The following is a 20,096-nucleotide window of genomic DNA, read 5'->3' as shown; positions in this document are numbered from 1 at the left end:
TTAGATCAGAACTAACAAGTTCTGATCTAACAGAGGAAGTGGGGGATATAGGCTTACATGTACAGAACTGGAAACTGTCATTTATGGTAAATACCTTCAACCAAAACATGAGCTACCCACAAACAACAGATGTTCCTGAAGATTTAGCATGTGAATAATCAAAGGATAATAAGCCCTCTCCAAAACAACAGTCACATATGATAAAGCCCCTGATATATTTTTTTCTTTAAGATTTCACCAAAATCTGCTATGATAAAAATATCAAGAAAGGGGATATTTGGGGAGAGGGCAGAAGAGATGATTCCCTGCTTGGTAGGAAGGTGTGAGGCCTGGAGAGAGCTTTGTGTATCTTTCCCTTTGAGGAGATTTTCGTGAGTGTTTGTAAAGTGGATTAAAAATGGAGCTTTAGTCTTTGCTTTGAGAGTCACTGGCTTTGGCTGTCTAAGTCAAATATCTGTGGAGCAGGATAAGTCAGCAGTTTAATGGGAGCTGCACAACTCATTGATACCTTAAACTCACAAATAAAAATCCCTGCTGCTGGATAAGCACAGATTTTTTAATGTTTCCTTTGGGTGAAAGCATCAGTCCAGCCACGCTCTTTGTAACAGTTCACTGACAATCAGTTTAGCAATGCACTGAATTCTTAAATTTTGAACACAAGGTGAAGAATCTTTTATCCCCAGATATTCTGATTTAGCTCCCTGTGTGTTTTTACAACAAATTGTGGACTCTTTCAAAATGCCCTGTACAATGTACCTTCTCTGGAAAAGGCCCTTTTATCCACAGACTCAACATAAAAGCTGTTGTCAGACCAAAGTACCACCTGCCCCAATATCTGCTTTAAATAGTGACAAAAGCAGCAGCTTTAGTAGAGTAAAAGAATACAGCAAAATACTGAGAGCTGGAATTCCTCAGAATGGAGAAACCCTCCTGGAGATCTCATTGAGGCATTTCAGTCCCTGGAAGAAGCTTAGGAAAAGGAAAGAGACTTTTAATATGGGCAGACACTGACAGGAAAAGGGACAAGGATTTTAAACTGAAAGAGGTCAGGTTTAGGTTAATTAGGAATTCTTTCCTCAGAAGGCAATGAGGAACTAGAACATATTGTCCAGAGAAGTTGTGGACTCCTCATCCCTGGAAGTGTCCAAGGCCAGGCTGGACAGGGCTTGGAGCACCCTGGGATAGTGGGGGGTGTCCCTGCCCATGGCAGGGGGTAGGAATGAGATGATCTTTAAGGTCTTTTCCAGCCAAGACATGATTCTGTGATTCTGTGACTCAGTTTCCTGACAGCCTCCCAGTGCCTAATGATTTGGAGCTCAGAGATTCTTTGAACTAGAGGGAATTAATTCTATTATAAACAAATCCTTACAAGGTCTGACAAGTAAAGAAAAGCACATGCTTATGTTTGGGAATTTTATGTCTGTAAATATTAAAAAAAATAAAGATAGATACATTTCATCCCTTTAAAGAATTAATCATTGGTCTCCTCATCCACCAGACCATTAAAATATTTTTGCCTGAATTTAGGAAATACTTCTAACCAAGTTTCAAAACTGAAACCTTAAAACTCTTTGCCCTGTTTCCAAGCCCTAGAGGCACTTCATTGCTGTTGGCACTTTAGGATTTTATAACTTAAAAGCTGAGCTGTTGTGGTCTGCACAAAAAGAATTCAAAATTCCCTGAGCCAGAATGAGCCAGCATCCTAATCAGCAGCAGCCCCCTTGCTTCTGCTCACTGCCTGTGCTGTGTTTGGACACCCCATGTCACTGCTGCATGCAGGGGAATTAATTAGATCAGCAAGGAGGAGGAGAGACAGCCCACAAACCAAGGAATAACTCTCAAGAATAGCAGGGAATATTCCTGAATCTAGAGAGGCCTGGGTTCCAGTTCTGGCTTGGAAGACCTCCCACGTATTTTGCATGAAGCTGTCCCTGGAGCCAAGGTTGGGATTGGGAATTCTCTCTCGTCAGGTGAGCAGTAAAACTGAAAATCAGGGAAAATTCTCCTTCTGCTCCCTGTGGCCCAAACACTGCTTCCCGTGCTGGTTGGGTACTTTCTAATAATGGAAATACAGAACATTCATCCTGCTGAAAGGGCTCTAGCTCTGGCTTTCTGGGATCTGCATTCTCTGAGCAGGAGTCTGATCCCATCCCTTTGTCTCCTGCATCCCCAGTGAGTGCAGAGGGGTTCACTGAAGCATTTCCCAGGCTCAGTTAGGTACTGCACAGATTCCAGATGTATCTAACTCTGTGCATCCTGTAACTATTGAATTATTGAAACTGGAGATTAAAACATCAGTTTCCTTCTTTAAACTGAAAGAGGGCAGGTTTAGATTAAATATTAGGAAGAAAATCTTTACTCAGAGGGCAGTGAGGGACTGGAAGAGGTGCTTTATGTTTGCTCTATGACCCTGGGCAAGCCCAGAGCAGTCCAACTTTCCAAGGGCCTGTATTCAAGCATATTTGGCAGGCAGATAAAATATTACTGTCTGATTCTCTTAACATTTCAGCAGCTTGAGTGGCATCCACTCCATGCAGAGACTTGGAGAACACCAGTGTGGAAATTATCTGCATTTGACAATACCAAATGTCTTTGAAAATGTGTGTGCTTAGTAAGACCCTGTGATGACCATTCTCCCCTGATTATATATGGAGAAAAGTCTGGAAGCCCTTGGGAGGCTCTCCTGATATTTTGCTTCCATGATGACTGAATGAGGCACCAGTTGGGGCCTGTTTGAATGCATTTCAACTATCCATGTGATGGGAACAGCACCATCTAATCACCCAGGAGCAGAGAGACATTAAATTTGGGATGTACAGATGGTGTTAGTGCTGGGGACCACAACAGGTGAACATCAGAGAGGAGCTCCCACGTGCCTTGTGGGCCTCACCCTTGGATTTGGAGCAGAACCACTGACCACATGGCTAAAAATCCCTCCAAGAAGGTACTCCAGGAGAACCTCCAAACCTGAGGTGATCAGGTCTCGCTGGCATGGAGATACAGCAGGAAGTTAACCCAAATTTCCCGGAGATGTGGGCTCATCACACGTGGATTAATCTCTCCCGCTGGCTGAAGAGCTGAGCTTATCACTTGAGCAGTCCTGGCTGATTCCATTAACAACAATAATTCACTGCCAAAGCAGAATTAAACTGAGTGATCTGCAGCTATTTTACACTAGAAAATGAGCTTCCACTCGGATCTTGCAGCTCTTTGAAGCCTGAGCACGTGGATCACACTGCTGGCTGATTTGTCTCAACTCTCCTCAGCTCCCCTGTGTGAAGTATTTGCAAATACTTCATTTCATCCAAAGAGTAATTACATCTAAAAGGGCAAAATGTTCCTGGGTTTTTAGTGCAATCTGAAGGTTTCTGCAGCAAGCTCTGTGCTAGAAATGACTGTGGCACTTGGTTTTACCATCCATTTTCATTTGCTTTTGGTAGACAGCTCATTTAAGAAGTCATTTTCTGGTACACAAACTTCAAAATGAAATTGTTTCAATTTGCATGATGATAAAATAATTGGTTTATGTTCTTTTTTAGATTATTGCATCAATCAATTAGACATAATCCACGAATGTAAACAAGATTTGCAATTTTTGTCTTGGAACATCAGTGGGACTAAAGCCTTCATTTGTTTTATGCAATCTATTAATAGTATGCCTAGTTATTAATTTGCTTTTTCATTTATCAGGCAAAGTGATATTTGGAACTTAGCTAATTAAAAATAATGAAAAGATAAAAAAACAATTAGAAATTACTCAAGACATCATTTTCCTACCAGCCTGTTTGATCAGCTGTGTGTTGCTGTACTCAGATTCATGAGGAGTAAAAGAAAAGGTCCATCTTCCAAAGTGTTTTTATTAATTTCATTATGACAACACTTGAAGAAAACTGTGAAATTTTCAGATTCCTACTGATGGAGGACAGACCACATCCCTCCACACTGTGCATTCATCTAATGCCTTGCCACATGCAATAAATTAATACCATGCACTTACTCTGAAGAGGGCAAAATCAGATGTACGAGTGGTTTTTGCTGATTATGGTTACTTGGGGGGTTTTTTAAGCTGGACAGATTGAAAATTAGGAAGTTTGCAAATACTTTTTCATTTAGGCTGAATGTTAACATGTTCACTTCTCTTTTGTTTTCAGCAAGAACACCAGGACATCAGACACACTTAATAAGCAGCAGCAAACACTGAGGATGCACATAGACATTCCCAGAGCACAGCTGCTGATAGAGGAGAGGGACACCATGGAGACCATTGGTAAATCTGAGCTTTTTTTCCCCTGGTTAATGTAACAGGTTCTTTCTGGTGGAATTCCTTTGCTCCACACCTTTTCCTGGCTGCACACACCAAGAGAAAAGAGCTACAAAGTAATTTGAAAACAGAACTGGGGTTTTTTTCCCCTTCTCCTTTGAGTCATTTCCCACTAAAAGTAATCTCAGTATAGGACCTAAAATAATGAAGGATATTAGGAAAATGAAACTGTTGGAAAGAGTTTCTTGAAGAAAATGTAATTGAGGACTGGCAGTTTTATGATTTTCATTCTGATTTCTCATTTGGCTCTTACTAGGCAGTTGGATCACTGACATTACTTAAAGGGAAATGAAATTCTGAAACTGCACTCTTAATATCTGAAGATTTGCTACAGCTGACTTTTAAAACTTACATGGTGCATATTGTATCCACCTGTTCACAGCACATGATATTTCAACATTTTGATCTGTTTTCAGGTTCTGTGTATCCATGCAAAATTTAAATCTAAACTGTTTGACACAGCAGAAAACAAGATTTCTCATGGGGCTGAACTGTCACGAGAAATAGAATTGTTTGCTGTTGGGTTTTTTCCCACATAATTAAAAAATATCTGGAAACCCAGAACAGAAATGCAGCCTGATGTCTTGACTGTATGAGCACACACTGTGGCAAGACACTCCTGACTGACCTTGTTAGACTTCTAACTTTACTTTTTTTGGATAAAAATCTGTATAAAAGAAGCTGACAAAGTAACAGCATCCAGGGATGGTGTGGCCAGAGAGGAAAGTCATCAAGCTGAGAGCAGCATCTCTGCACCTCCTGCTCATGCCCATTCCAGGTTTGAACAGGAGACCTACAGACTTTTTAAAATCATGATTTGAGCTTCCCCAAGTCTGCCCTTTGTGCCAGGCTTCGTTCTAAAGACAGCTTTAACTTTTGAGTGGCAGCTGCTGAGCAGTGGGGGGGTTCCAGTGAAAATACTCTTGGAGCCTGAACTGCAGCAATGCGATCAGGGCCTTGGTAAGAGGCAGCTTTCCACCCAGAATAAGCAGGGATTTTGGCAGGGTTTGACAGAGTTTGCTGCCAAGAGGCTTTATTCCCAACCTGAATAAGAGCTCATCTTTTGCCAGAGACAGAGTGATTTGATTCCTAATGTTATTCTATTTATAGCCTTCTTTGGGTAAAAAATGTGAGTTCTGTTATTGTGCAGAACTGTTCACCCTAATGGTATCTTGTCAAGTTAAAAAAAAAAAATCCAAAACAAAACCCAGGAATGCTTGAAAGAAGTGGATCAGCCTCTGCTGACTAGTAAATGCCCAGAAGTCCTGCTGCTGCCAGTCCCTTAGAACACATTACAAAGCTATATAGCACAGCACAGCCAGAAATCCTTGAGGCATTTATTGCCATTCTGAATGGATAAAAACACTGTAAAGAACACAAAAGAAAGTCTGATAGTACACCAAACAGTTGTTCTACAAGCACAAAGGCAGTAAAATATTTATTGCTATTAAACTATCCATGATCAAGTGGACCAGATTCCTCCTTAGAGCAAAAATAAAAAGTGACACAGAGATCACAACTGGAAAAAAAAATAAATTAAAAAATGAAGCAAGTGCTGTATAGCACTGCAGTGATCAAGGTCTGTGTAGAAATTTGATGAATATGTCCTACCTCTCAGGGAAGAAAAAGAAACAGAACCACACAGCAGTAAAGGTTAGAGCTCAGCTTTTTCTTCCTTCCCAAGGTCAGGCTTAACCTCACACCTTTATTTGAAGCTGCAGAAAAAAGCAGTCCTGGGTCAGGGGTATCCTTTCTGCAGTATTCTGTCTGCAGAAAAAGGGAGAGAGGGTTGGGTAGCAACACCCCCAAACGACCTCCTTTTGGGAAAATAGGGGTGGTTTCACTGAGGATATTGCTAACCATGCTAGCAAAAAGAAATAAATGGAAATAAATGGAATGTGTTGTTGAAAAGCTCATCTGAGCGCTCTGAAAGTGAAGGGGAAGAGGACAATGTTCAAAGGATGGGAATGAATTAGGACCACAAATGATGACACACAAATCAGCTCTTTGTGAGGATGTTTAACACTCTGCCCAACGTCTCAAAGGTGAAATCACCAGGAAAAATGAAAGTTATTCTTTAGTTTTATATGAGCTTTGAGTTTAAACCCAGAGGCTCCCTCCCTTCCAAGCCACCTGTGCCCTGCAGAGAGCAGGGAGCCACCTCTGCCCGTGCTGTCACTGTGGGCGCCCGGGGACTCGCTGCAAAGCCCCAAGGAAGGCAAAGCCAACATTGTGAACTCATGATGTGATTGTTTTTCCACTTACAGACGACAGATCGACGGTTCTGCTCACTGATGCTGACTTTGGAGAGACGTCCAAGCAGAAGTCCCTGACTGTCACCCACACTGTCCATTACCAGTCGGTGTCACAAGCCACGGGGCCACTGGTGGATGTCTCTGATGCCCGGCCAGGAACAAGTAAGCACATCAGAAAACAGGTTTTTATAAGAGAGGAGAAAGCTGTAACAACATAAATACTCTGCTCTTGCATTTGCATCCTCATCCTTCTGTGTGAGAGTGGAGAGAAATCTATCTAGGTCAGCAGAGGACATTTCTTAAACTATTGCACTTAGTGATTCAATATGGGGAAAATTGCATATGGGTCTGAAATGGAGGTGTAATTTGAAATAATTCATACCTGGCCTTCATTAAACCAAATGCATGCTAGATTTTAATTTACAGAATTTATTGGGTAAATTACCTTAATGGCTTTTAGTGTTTAATATAGGTTTTTTTTTTTCCTCTGTGATCAATCTTTATTGTATTTCAAAAACAACTTTCCTCCTACCTCTCCATCAGGCAAAAAAAAGCAATTCTCATTATTACTTTTTCTTAAAAAGTTATATTTCTGGCTTTAGCTATTATGGTAAATTACTTTTCCCAGATATATTTATGCTAAGTTATTCTTCTAGTGATTAAAATACTATCATAAATTAATATACTGATGCAATCCATTCTTCTCATTCCTCTCATGAACATGTTCCATAGCTATGTAAATGGGTAAATACTAGATTGAATGATTAGTTATGAGTTAGAAATTTTACCAAAATGTGGTTTGATTGCAGTGTGCAGTTTCTGAAATCTCTTGGATTATTTCTGTCCCCTGATCATTTCAGAATTTATTGGTTGAGTTTGGTGAACGTAAATGCTGAAAACTCAGTTTCTAGAGTGCAGATCATTTGAAAAATCCATTTCCACCACAGTCTTTTGAATAACAGGTGTTCTAGTCCTGGTCTTGGTGCTTTTTTAGCTCTTCCATCTTTTTTCAGGTCGTTCCTCAAGGACTAGATTTTCTAATAAGGAAAGAGGCATCACCCAAAAATCTCATGCCTGTGTAATTCCACAGAACTTTATAGCCCCCCTCTTGCTAATGCCTCTTTGTGTGCAGCTCTGTGCTTCATTCCTCTGCAGCCAGGGAGAGAATTCCTTCAAATTAAATGTGGATTTAATTCATGTGTAAGAATATGATCTGTGTCCAGCGCTGCTTGGAAATAAAAATCCACCAGCACTTTTATTAAGCAATACAGATCTGATGGCAGCAGTGCACAGGGCTGGCTCAAAGACTTCCAGGTAATGTTCTCTGGACTTAAGACACTAATCCAGCTTTGCTGCAGGCTGGGTGATGGGATTTTGTCTAGAGCCACCACTTGTGCTGTGAAGAGGAGAGCAGAGCCCAGCTGGGTGGCTCAGAGGTTATGGACCCTCCTGTCTGAGGATCAGGATTCACATTCACTCCCATTCACTGAGTGACAAATATTCCATTACAGAATATTTTAAGTTCTTCTCTTGTGCTTATCTATTTATTTATGAAAGAGATGCTCCGTGAACCTTTGCCTTGCTGACCTCAGCTCTCTCCAGTTGTGTTTGACAGCAGAGCTGGCATAACCAGGGCACCAGCTGTGTTTCCATCCCACTGCCAGCTCTGGAATTGCTGTGCCTGAGCTGCTCCTCACAGAGGACAGCACAGCTGGAGCAGAGCTCCTGCTCCTCAGGATGAAGACTGAGCTCCTGTGTGCTGCCAGAGGCTCTCCCAGCTCATTCCCATTCCTGAGATCCTCCCAAGGCACAGGATCAGAGGCTGAGGTCCAGAGGGACATCTGGGCACTGGTCAGTCCAGCCCCTCTGCTTAAGGCAGGGTAAGCAAGGGCTGGCTGCTCAGGAACAGCCCAGATGGCTCCTGAATGTCCCCAAGGATGGGAGCTCCACCACCTGTGTGGGCAGCCTGTGCCAGGGCTCAGTCTCCCTCACATTAAAGATGTTCAGGACGAAGCTCCCAGGTTTTTCCTTGTGGCCATTGCCCCTGGGCTTCTCACTGGGCACCACAGACAGAAACTTGGCTCTTGTCCTCTTGCCCTTGGGGTATTTCTGTACATTGATAGCATCCCCCAAACCATCTCTTCTCCAGACCAGGCAGCCCCAGCACTGTGCCAGGAGCTGTTCCCACCAGCACTCTCCTTCTGCTCTCCATGTTCTCCCTTGAATGAAGCTCACTCCTGGCCACACCACTGCCACGTGCCACATTCCCAAGTGTTGGTTTGCACCACACTGAGCACGGATTTGGATGTTGTCCATGTGCTGCACTACCAGGAGGATCAATTATCAATGGCACCAGGTTCTAATTTCTCCACTGCTGTAGGGAAAAAAAAAAAAAAAGGATCAGACCATTATTTGTAAATAAATGCCTTGTTTCTTTGAAGCAGCAGAATACAAATTCTCACTGGGAATGCTTAGGCAGAAGCAGTGCTCAGAGCCATTATCTGGGTATTGCTTTTTCTTTCAATTTCTTCTGCTAAAGTCTCTTACCTCAAAGACTGACAACTTCACCATTTGAATGTCAAAGAACATTTTGAATAGATTTGAATTTTTCATTTCTAATACCCTTTCTATTGTTAGTGATATCCTTTCAGAAGCTTTGAAGAGAAATCCTTCACTGCTGATGTAGTCAGTCTCTGTTTGCCACATAATGATTTCTTCTCTTGCCCTTGCTTTGTTAGACTCATTTTTAGGGCAGAACTCTTTATGAATATGTTCAAGGAGGTCAATTTTATCACATATCTTGCTTTTACAATCTTGGTCACTATATTATCTCTAGGTTAATTTATAAAGTACAACACTGCTGACCTTAAACCAGTAGGAGATGATTTTTAAAGTTTGAGGAATTATATTAATTTACTAATTGTTCCAAAGCCGTCAAATCTTTATGAACCTGTTCCCACTGAAACACTGATGGCACTATTACAGCTTGTTTTATGTCTTGGCCACTTGTTAAAATAGGAAATCTGTAGGTGATCAATACTGTGATATAGTAACAGGATGTCCAGAATAGGGAATTAGAGCCCCACATTTCTGAGCACATTTATTTAAAAACTGGCAGCAGGGTGTTTCTGAGGGCACATCTGTGCTGATCATTTACCTTGCACTTCACTTGAGGTGTGGAGTAAAATCCCTGACCAGATCTACTTGCCTTGTGCTCTTTCAGTTCTCAGGGTGGTTTTGGTGCTGGAGAACTGCTTGTCTTGGAGTAAAGGGATAATGAATGTGTCAATGGAAGAATGATGGGGCCTTCAGCTCTTCATTTCCACCCTTGATAAAATATAGAGTTTCATTAGAAAGAGAGTAGTTCTAGAAAAGCATCATCAGATTGGTAATGATCAGCATTAATACTGTTCATTTTTTTTTCTCAAAAAAGAATGTCTTGAGTTTGGGTTTTTTTCAATAAAGGCGATTTCAGTGGCCATCCCTTTCTGGAAGGGGAAAGTGAAGGGCCAGGCACTGATCTCTCTGATGGCCAGGGACAGGATATAAGGAAATGACTGGAGCTATGTCAGGGAAGGGTTGGGTATTAGGAAAAGGTTCTTCACCCAGAGGTGCTTGGATGGATATCACAGCCCTGAGCTGCAGGAGCATTTGGACACGGCTCCCAGGGATGGCCAGGGTGGGATTGTGTTGGACTGAATGATCCCTGTGGGCCCCTTCCACCTCAGAACATTCTAGAACTCCGTGATTCCCAATCCCTCCCTGCCATCCCTCGCAGATCCCACCACGAGGAGGAGTGCCAAAACCGGACCCACCGCGCGCAACCGCTACGCCAGCCAGTGGACCCTCAACAGACCCCACCCCACCATATCAGCCCACACCCTCACCACAGACTGGAGGCTCCCCACGCCCAGGCCAGCAGGATCAGTGGACAAGGAAAGCGACAGCTACAGCGTCAGCCCCTCGCAGGACACAGGTACGGACAGGGCTGCCCGCAGAGACAACGGGACAGCAGCAGCTGCAGGAACCCTCCTGTTCCTGGCTGTGTCCTGTTTGCAGCTCAGGTGTGAGCTCTTCCCTTGCCAGGGCGTTTTTTCTGTAGGTTATTTATGAGGGATGCCACAAATGCTTGTAGTGATAATGATAACAAATATCGTGCCTCTGGTTCCTCATTCCACACACGTGCTTTGAAGGACATCCTTCCTTTAAAAGACAAGGTGGTAAATGTTGCTGTAGCTTCCTGAACCAAAAAAGCAAAAGTAGGAGAATTTGAGTAGGAATGGACAATATTAGTCAGCAAGAATATCCTTGAGTCATGTTTGGAATGGTTTTAGGATTTAAACAACCTTCAGGTTAGGATTTTTATTTTCCTGTTCATGTAATATGTCCATTCTCAGTGGGGAAAAAAAAAAAAAAAAAAAAGGAAAACTCTGGAATTATAGTCCAAGTAAAAATCTATTCATAGCACTGAATTCTGCAGCAGCTGGCCAGGATTTTCCTGAGAAGCAGCAAAGGGTTTATTCCTCTAGATGACAAGTGGGGAGACACTGAATACATATTCTGCCTGCAGTCCTCTTCTCTTCTTGATACCTTCACATCATAAATGCAACTGTAACTGGAAAAAAAAAGCTTTCTCCACTGTCCTATGCTGAAAAAGCAACAAAAAAGGCAAAAACATGAGTAAACTATTAACTAAAAAAACCATCATTAAGTAAATCTAATAAAGGTTAAAAAAATAGGTAAAATATTTCTCAAAGGGAAGTCTGACCACAGTGAATCCAGGCTTGCTCTGGCTTCCTCAGAAGGAATTGCCAACTGTCTCTCCTGATTTTAGGAGAAAGGTGTTCATGATGTGTTGGAGCTACAAAGCAGTGGATGTGAGTGGCCTTTCACCATAAAAACCAGTATGACTGGTTTGTTTTCTGTATAAGAGCAAGTATCTTACTTCACTCATATTTAGTAATTTACAGCCTGGATTTCTCAACGTTTCATGATTCACCCTCTTAAACCCCAGTGTTGTCTCCATGGGGTCATGGCAGTCACAGATACCTCCAGCCAGCTGACAACCTTTGGGTAGAATTACCATTAATTTTTAAGATTATTTAATATAAAAATCTAAATATAAATAGAAAATCTCCTTTTAGAAACCCTGAGTAGTTCCAGATTTCAGGTGCATTTGGATGTATTCCAACCTGTTGTCACCCAAGGATATTTTCCAATGTGTGTGGCAAAGGGCAGAAATTAAATTTACTGTGCGGTTTAGTAGATAAACTACATCCAATTATGTAAACAGACTTCATCATCTATATTTTAACAAGCTGCTTTTCTACTCTGTGTCTACCTTGGAGCTCACGGTGATTTATGTAAGGGATAGCAAGCTTCAGATCAAGAAAGGTTTTCTTGTGCCAAAAAGCATCTCTATTACACCACTTGGTTTCTGGGAAAAGAGTAGAGTCCATTTAATTTAAGTGCTTCAGAAGTTTAAAACTTTCAAATAAACATATGTAGCCAAATTATACGTTCAAGAATCAATTGAGCTAATGTGCACATTTGATCACTTCTCCAGTCTGGAGTTCAGATTTCAGGAGCTGGTTGATGCAGTTGATATTTGGCAGAATTTAGCACTTATCAAGACAATTCCAGGCTTACAAAGCAGTAGCTTTTGAGCTTAGGAGAAATGCCTGGCAGCAGTTCATAGCTGTGAATCTAATGTTCTAACTAGAGGCCATTAGAAATTTCCTGATCAATCTGTATTCATGAAGTTCAAGAAGTTTCATGAAGTTCACCCTGGGCTTGGAGGAACTTTCATCAAATCCGAATTAGGTGTTCAGGCAGGCAGGTTCTGGAATATTCTCCCTCTTGGCATGGGATATGGGAAGCTGTGAGTCCTGAGCTTCAGTGGACCAAGCTGTGACCTTTGTATGAGCACAATATTCACACACACTGCTCCATGGCACTGGTCAACTGCTGCCTCCTGGGAGTTTCCAGCTGACCAGAAATAGGGGAAGACATCACTGAGGTCTGATTTACAAATCAAATGTGAAAAACAGAATGATGTTTCCTGTGGGTGGACAGAAAAAAAAATAAAAAAGGAAAAAAAAAGAAAAATCAAAAGAAACTCAACTGTTAAGTTCTGGTCAGCTCCAAATTTTAAGCAAGTTACAGCATCTTGCAGAAGAACTTGTCATTTTAAATAATGGATGGTCGTGTTTAAAAGTGGCAGGAGTATCGTTCTTCGTGCACAATGAAAACTGATGCAGGGGTGTAGGCACGCAATAAAAAAGATAAAGATTTGCAATAACGACACTCTTGCCTCTGGCTGCTGCAGGAGGTCCATCTTTATGAATTAGCTATTACACCGTGCCTGTTTATCCAACATCAGCAACAATGTCTGAAATTGCACGGATCTATTGATGAAACACAGCTTCTGCCCACGGAACTTTTCAAAGCCCTCTGCTTTAGAAACGCTGTGGGTGCAACAGCCCAGCAATTCCATCCCTGCAGAAATGAGCCCTGCATTTCCAGAGCGCTTTTTAATGTATCAGTAGCCATTTACATCTTCAATAACAGCGTTGTTTAAGAAATATTGATATTCTCGGAAACTCATCAGCAGAAAAGAACAGCTTGTAGGTCATAATAACCTGTGTGTCAAATATGAATCCCCTCATTAGCTTCAGCAGCACTGAGAAAAGGCAACTTGAATGACTGCAGGCTGTAGTTGCCAAATATTGCTTTCTGAAGACCTTTGTTCCGAACGAAATGAGTTTGTGTTTTACCTGGTGTCCAGAGAGACAATATCTGAGAGCTACTGCCTTCCTATTTGACCTTTGTTCTCAGCACTTTCCAAAAAAAAAAAAAATATATATATATATGTATGATGGAAACAAGACATAAAGGCTTTTCTTTCTAACCTGTGTGTAAACCCAGTGAAATATTTCTGAGATGCATTAAAAAGATAATGTAAAGAAGCTGTTTATTATTTTGCTAAATCTGGTTCATGGGTTTGAAACCTTTTGAAGTCATTTAAGATTTTGAGAAATGTGGGGTTTTTTTTCAAAAAACTAGTATTTTTCACATAGAAAAGGTTATTTTTTACGAAAGGAACATGAATTTAATGCTAAGGCACCTAATGCTGCTCACAGGATAAGGCTTCCCTTTAGATTATCTGCAATTGTTGAGTTCCTGACTAAACTAACACTTGTGCAGGCATCTGAAGCAGATCCATTTAAATCACCTTGATAATTCCAAGGGCTCTCTGCTTTACCCTGAAATATCTTGCTTGTGGCTTTCCTCTCAAAGAAGGACTGTGCAGATGTTTTCTCTCTCCCTTTGTTCCCCTTCCTGGCGCTCAGACCGGGCGAGGAGCAGCATGGTCTCCACAGAAAGTGCCTCCTCCACCTACGAAGAGCTGGCGAGGGCCTACGAGCACGCCAAGATGGAAGAGCAGCTGAGGCACGCCAAGTTCACCATCACGGAGTGCTTCATCTCAGACACCTCCTCGGAGCAGCTGACGGCAGGGACCAACGACTACACGGACAGCCTGACGTCCAGCACGCCGTCCGAGTCGGGCATCTGCAGGTTCACCGCGTCCCCGCCCAAGCCCCAGGACGGAGGGCGGGTGATGAACATGGCAGTTCCCAAGGCACATCGCCCAGGTGAGGCTGCAGAAAGAATGTTCTGGTCGCTCTGGGGAGGATTTCACCCCACAGCCAGGCTGGGAAGCGGGAGAGGGTGGGTGACAATAGCTCCTGTAGCTACTCGCAGACGTAACTGGGGTTTGTCGTGATGAATTTTGGGGTACCTAAAAGCAGAGGCCATACAAAATTAAGGTAAAAAGCAGTTATATTTATTGAAAGGCCTTCAGGTATATTTGGGGCAGATGAAGACCCCCCCAGGGGCTGCACCCAAAACTGGATGATGGGTCACAGATTTTCACACTTTGATAAGTTTGGACAATTTGCATATTGGGGGTGAATCTTCCAATTCCAGCTTCAGGTAATTTGCTCCTCCCCAACTCATTTGTTTACATTTCTCAGGGCCTGGGACAGTGAGGTGTCCTTGATTCCCAGGCCTGGAGAGGAATTGTGTCTAACCAAAATGGGAAAGCAGGTGCTGACACTCTATACAGAGTTTAGAGTTAGACGCTGAAGAATTGCAGGATTACAAATACATGAAAAACACAAAAGCTAAAATCCCAAGGCATCAATCCCAGCTAATGGAACATGCGAATATATTCTCCCATGTACAGAAAACATGGGAATTTAGGAGCAGAAAGAGGCTGGCTGAGCCATCAAATCCACTTCTCACACTTGCAGCCATCAGGCCATTGACCCTTCTGGGATAAATAAGACCATATGCGTGTGCATCTGCCCATCTCCAGCTCAAACCAGCCTCTAATAAACCACATCTCACCACGGTGTTTCATGCTTGGGAGCAAAAGTTGGCTCTCATTAACTGCTCAGAAGGACAGATTGCAAGAGATGTGCTTGTCCCTTCTGCCTTGTGGCTTGTCGGACTTGGAACAACCCTTCGGTGATGTCCTGGAGCTGCTCCACTCTCTCCCATTGACATCACCTAATGTCAAACTCAGGATATCTAAATCAGGAGGAAACAAAAGGAAGGAGAAAATTAAGTCTCCTACTCCTTGCAGACTGAAGGTACTTGAGGTACATCCAACACTTGGGCTCAATCAAATTTCCAGGTCACAAATATGTGGTACCTTAGTTCCCAACAGCGCAGGCATGTGATTTGTGGTACTCTGAGATCAAGCAGGTTATAAAATCTCAGAAGATTTGTCAGTCTTTGTTACAGGATACAGGATGTGACAGGATTCAAATAAGAAAAAGGCATCATTATATTTGTTTGCTTTTTGAAAACATGATTATTTTATGTTATTATTTTATTTTATTATTCTATTCTATTCTATTCCATTCTATTCTATTCTATTTTTATTATAGTATGTACATTTGCCAGTGTGAGTGCTGCTACTCAGATCCACAGAAAGTAATCAGTGGTGCTCATCTATGTGAAAAAGAGCAGTGAATAATCTATGGAGGGTCTTTTGCACAATATTCACCATAATAAGCAGTGGTTGTGAGGACTGAGGGATGGAAGGGAGTCAGTGGGATCAGGAAGGGTCATTCAAATGCAGGATCACTGAAAAGAAAGCACCAGGGATTTGGCTGGAGAAAGCCTAAAAAGAAAAATGTGGGAAGAAAAAGCCCAAGCAGAAGGTAGACAGTTATAATACTCAAGGCAGGAAATTAGTGTGTCACACAGATAGATAAGAGGGAAAATAAGTAGGAAATCAAGCAGTGGCAGAAATTGATGATTTCTGTGTAGTCATAGGGTAGAACCACAAACCCAGGAGCTGTAGAAATAGATAAAGATAGAAATACTTTTCATTTCTAACTCCAAAGAAGTAAGATAAATATTTGTCCCTGCTCTGCTAAAGGGAAGCATCTAAATTCACAGCTAAGTCAAAACTGAACTCCTTCCTTCCAAGCAGTCAACAGATATTTTTTATCATTTTTTTAACAAATATCTTGCTCTCTTTCCTTTCATGTTCCAAATACATTGCTTATGCATATTTAGTATTTGGAAATATTCTAATATATTCCATATAAAGCTGATTTTCTTGAGGGCAGATAGAACCAAAATTTGGTCCCTGTGCTTGAGTAAAAAGTCTTCCAGGGTTGGAACAACCTTAGAGCCCCTCCAGTGATTTACAGACTTGTAGTCATGTTTAGCTTTGTTAGTTTTAATGGCTTTATATTTTTTCCCTCCTTTTCTTGATTAGCTTTAGCCTTCCTTTTCAAGAAAATTAAATATATTATAAAATTAATAATTAGCTTCATTACCTTGAAAGAATAGTTGAGTGTTCCAATGGGACAATTTGAATGTTAGCCCATAAATATTGAATAATTAATTATTAAAGGTCACATTATGAAGGGTTTTAAACAAAACATATGGATAGAAAGAACTTTCAGCAATAGCAGAAAGACCAATATTTTAATTTTCAAGTCAGTGAGGAAACACTGACTGGGCATCTTCTTTCATCCATCACTTCAGAAATTTGCCAGAGGTAATTAGTAATTCAAATACAATTAATCAAAGTCATTCTCCATTTAAGGACGTGGCGAAGAAATAAAAAAACTTAAGGTATTTGGTTTCAGTAGAGGAGGACATTTGAGATAAATCACTGTGCTGCTTCAGCACACCTTTATTCTTCCTTGAAGTAAATCTTTTCTTTCAAGAGAACTTTTACCTGTTTTCATGGTGCTTTGCTTTTCTTCTCAGCCAATTCAATCTTCTTGGGAAAATGTCACTTTCAATCACTTCTGCCTCCTCCTTCCTAATTTCTGACCTCCCTTTTCAAACTGCTGCCTGTTGCATCTTACAGTTGCAGTAAAGTTTCAAGAGTTTGCAATAAATACTATTTGTTTTTCAAAATATTTCCCAACAATTATAAGGCAGACTGAAGAAAGACTGTTAGAAAAAGTTATTTTGATAAATGGGGCATTTGGAAATGAATCCATGTGATGACAAAGCTGAAACTTAACTCACAGAAGGTAAGGATGGAGTTTGCTGGTGAATTCCCAGGGATGGAGATGAGGCTGAGGGACTTCTTGGTTCCTGCATCCTCTTTTTTGCCCTCCTTGAAGACAGGAGTGGCATTTGCTTTTCTCCAGTCTTCAGGCACTTCTCCCAATCTCCATGATCAATCAAAAATTATTGACAGTGGCCTCAGTGGCATCTGCCAGTTCCATCAAAGTCCATGGATTTACATATATCCACTTTGCTTAAGCATTCCCTGACCTGGTCCTTGTCCACCAGGGGTGAGTCTCTTGCTCCAGACTGTTCCTGGGACCTGGGATTCCCTGGGATCTCTGGGATCTGGGATTCCCTGGGATCTCTGGGATCTGGGATTCCTGAAGGCTGCTCTGCCTAGTGAAGACTGAGGCAAACAAGGCATTCAGGGTCTCAGCCTTTTCCACATCCTGTGTCACCAGGTTCCATTCAGCAGTGGGGCCACATTTTCCCTGGCCTTCCTGTTGTCACCTAAAAACTTACAGAAGACTTTCCTGTTGTCCTTGACATCCCTGGACAGATTCAACTTCAACTGGGCTTGGGTTTTCCTAACCAGGTTTCTGAATGCTTGGACAATGTCTCTGTATTCCCACTGGGTTGTTCTTGCCTGCTTCCATATTCCCTCTTGGTGTCTGAGTTTTGCCAGGAGCTTTTTGTTCAGCCATAGAGGACTCCCAGAATTTTTGCCTGAGTTTCTGCTCACTGAGCTTGGAGAAGGTGATCCTTGGATATCAACCAGCTCTCCTAGAGAGGAAGATACTTCAGCTGATGGTACAAGCAGCTGTAGATGTTTTCTGCATTCCTGTCCTCACACCAGGCCAAAACTTTCAAGTATATGGAAAACATTTTTTAAACAGTCTTCAATTAAATAAAAACAACTTCAAGAGTTTCTCTGAGTTTTCAAAAGTCATAGCTACAGGAAATGGAACATGGAAGTAAGATTTCTTTTTTTTTAAAATTGATTCCTGCATTTGGTGTTTTGAAAGCATGTTCCACATATCCTTGTGTTCTGATCTTTACAACAACTCAAGCAGATTTTTGGAAAAATATAAGAACAGAACAGATTGTTGAGAGCAGCTGGGGCTGCCCCTGGATCCCTGGCAGTGCCCAAGGCCAGGCTGGACATTGGGAGCTCCTGGGACAGTGGGAGGTGTCCCTGCCATGGCAGGGGTGGGATGAGATGATCTTTAAGGTCCCTTCCAAACCAACCCATTCTGAGATTCTGAGATTATTTATACCTCATGCTTCATCATTAACAACACCACCATTATTTTCCATTTTATACTATCACATTACAAACCACCAAGCAAACTGGAATTGCTGCTTGACAACAGCCTCTGCACAGCTTCCAAAAAGTGAAGGGATGGATGCAGACCTGCACATGAAGTTTTGTGGACTGACAGAGCTGTCAGACCTGATCTGCCCAGACCTTGAAGGTGACCGGCTGTAGATGGTGACATTTTTCAGGAAGCCATCAGAACAGTCATGTGTCCCAGGAGGCACCTTAAAAGAGAAAATTGAAGCAGTAAAAACAGCCCAGCAGGATTTTAAAGCTGTGGGATAAATCACATTCTTTACAAAAGTGGGTCTTCTTAGCTCCTGCTCAGTGTTAAAACCCTTCATGCTGTAAAAATCGTGGCAAAATGTTGTTTTCGTTGCATCTTTCTCAGCATCAAAACTCCCAGAAGTCTGGGATTTGGATTATTGTTCTCCTCCCCACTGCTGTCATTAACTACAAGTTTGTTTAGTAAGATCAGGTCCTCAAGGAATCATTTAAGCAGAGCAAAACTGAGGCAATTTTTCATATAAATATTCATAAATTTCAACAATTGTAACCCCAAGTTTACCTGTGAGGTTGACAAATGAGTCAGTCCCTCATCCTCCAAGAAAGGGACAGAAATTGGAAAGAAATGTACTCTCTTCCTACCTCCCACTGTGCCATCAAAGAGTCTGTAATGTAGAAAAATGGAAGATAATTGTAGATGTTCAAAGAGTTTTATAATAATGTTCCTTTTTTCTGTTTTAAGAATAATAATCACAAATTGAGTTATCATAACAATTATTCTTCACTGCAATAAACATTGCTGGAGAAGTTTATTAAAAATAGATTCCCATTATTATAATTTTAAATCTCAGTAATAGCCTCAGCCAAGAAGCCTGTTGGGTTTTTTCTTCTCTTTACTCCTAAATTATTGTGCTGGAGAAAAGAACCACTATTAGCTGGGAAATATTTTGATATTCTTTGCATCCCAAGTTCTATTTATGTCTGAGGTTCTTTTGTGGACAGACCACTTACTTGCATCCCCTGGCAATGGAGTTCATGCTTGGAAGGAGTAACATCTGACGAGGGCTTGGATGGGAAATATCTAGAAAATTTTAATTTCTCTCAGTTTGCAGAAACCTCCTTTCCCACAGGGGTACTGCAAAAGTCAGACCCCCAGTTGTATTTTCCACTTTTGCTAATCAGCACTAAAAAGAACCTTTGCTCATATATGACATTGTCCTTAAGGGTTCATTTGACTTGGACCAGGAACTTCTCTACCTGATGTCACAAAACAAGGTCAAGGTCATTTTTGACCATCCCACCTCCTCAAAAGTGGGAAGAGATCACATGAATACAAAACCCCTGAAGGATCCCAAATATGATCCCAGAGAAGAAATGTCTCTCAGGGGGTGTATCAGACCAGTAGATTTGGAAATCCATTTAAAGCATCACAAGATTTTATATCTTTCTCCACAAACTTTCAGCTGGTGAAAGGAACCTGCTCATGAATGGGGATAAATGGCATTTTTGGAGAGGCAGACTCTGAAAAAAAAGATTTTCCAGGGCCTGATTTCACAGCCATAAAGATGTTCAGGGAAACCCCACTCCTCCCTAGGGAAGCTGAGTGCTTTCCTGGGTCAGGAGCCCCCCTTCTCCACACCCCTGC

The 20,096-nt window shown here is 41.7% G+C and overlaps 1 protein-coding gene across 1 annotated transcript in view; it reads left to right on the top strand.

The window, feature by feature from the left end:
- Positions 1–20,096, top strand: part of DSCAM (DS cell adhesion molecule) — a 439,258-nt gene that overhangs the window by 406,744 nt on the left and 12,418 nt on the right. The window contains exons 29-32 of the mRNA XM_088051091.1: positions 4,152–4,267; positions 6,589–6,738; positions 10,355–10,552; positions 13,929–14,231. Of these exons, the coding sequence (XP_087907217.1) occupies positions 4,152–4,267; positions 6,589–6,738; positions 10,355–10,552; positions 13,929–14,231 (767 nt within the window). The remainder of the gene's footprint in view (positions 1–4,151; positions 4,268–6,588; positions 6,739–10,354; positions 10,553–13,928; positions 14,232–20,096) is intronic.

Source organism: Pseudopodoces humilis, chromosome 2, assembly GCF_049639895.1.
Source record: "Pseudopodoces humilis isolate 2021_Gansu_Grassland_sample_001 chromosome 2, ASM4963989v1, whole genome shotgun sequence".
Classification (NCBI taxonomy): Eukaryota; Metazoa; Chordata; class Aves; order Passeriformes; family Paridae; genus Pseudopodoces; species Pseudopodoces humilis.
The sequence above is the reverse complement of the archived record's forward strand: the minus strand, read 5'-3'. Positions and strand labels throughout refer to the sequence as shown.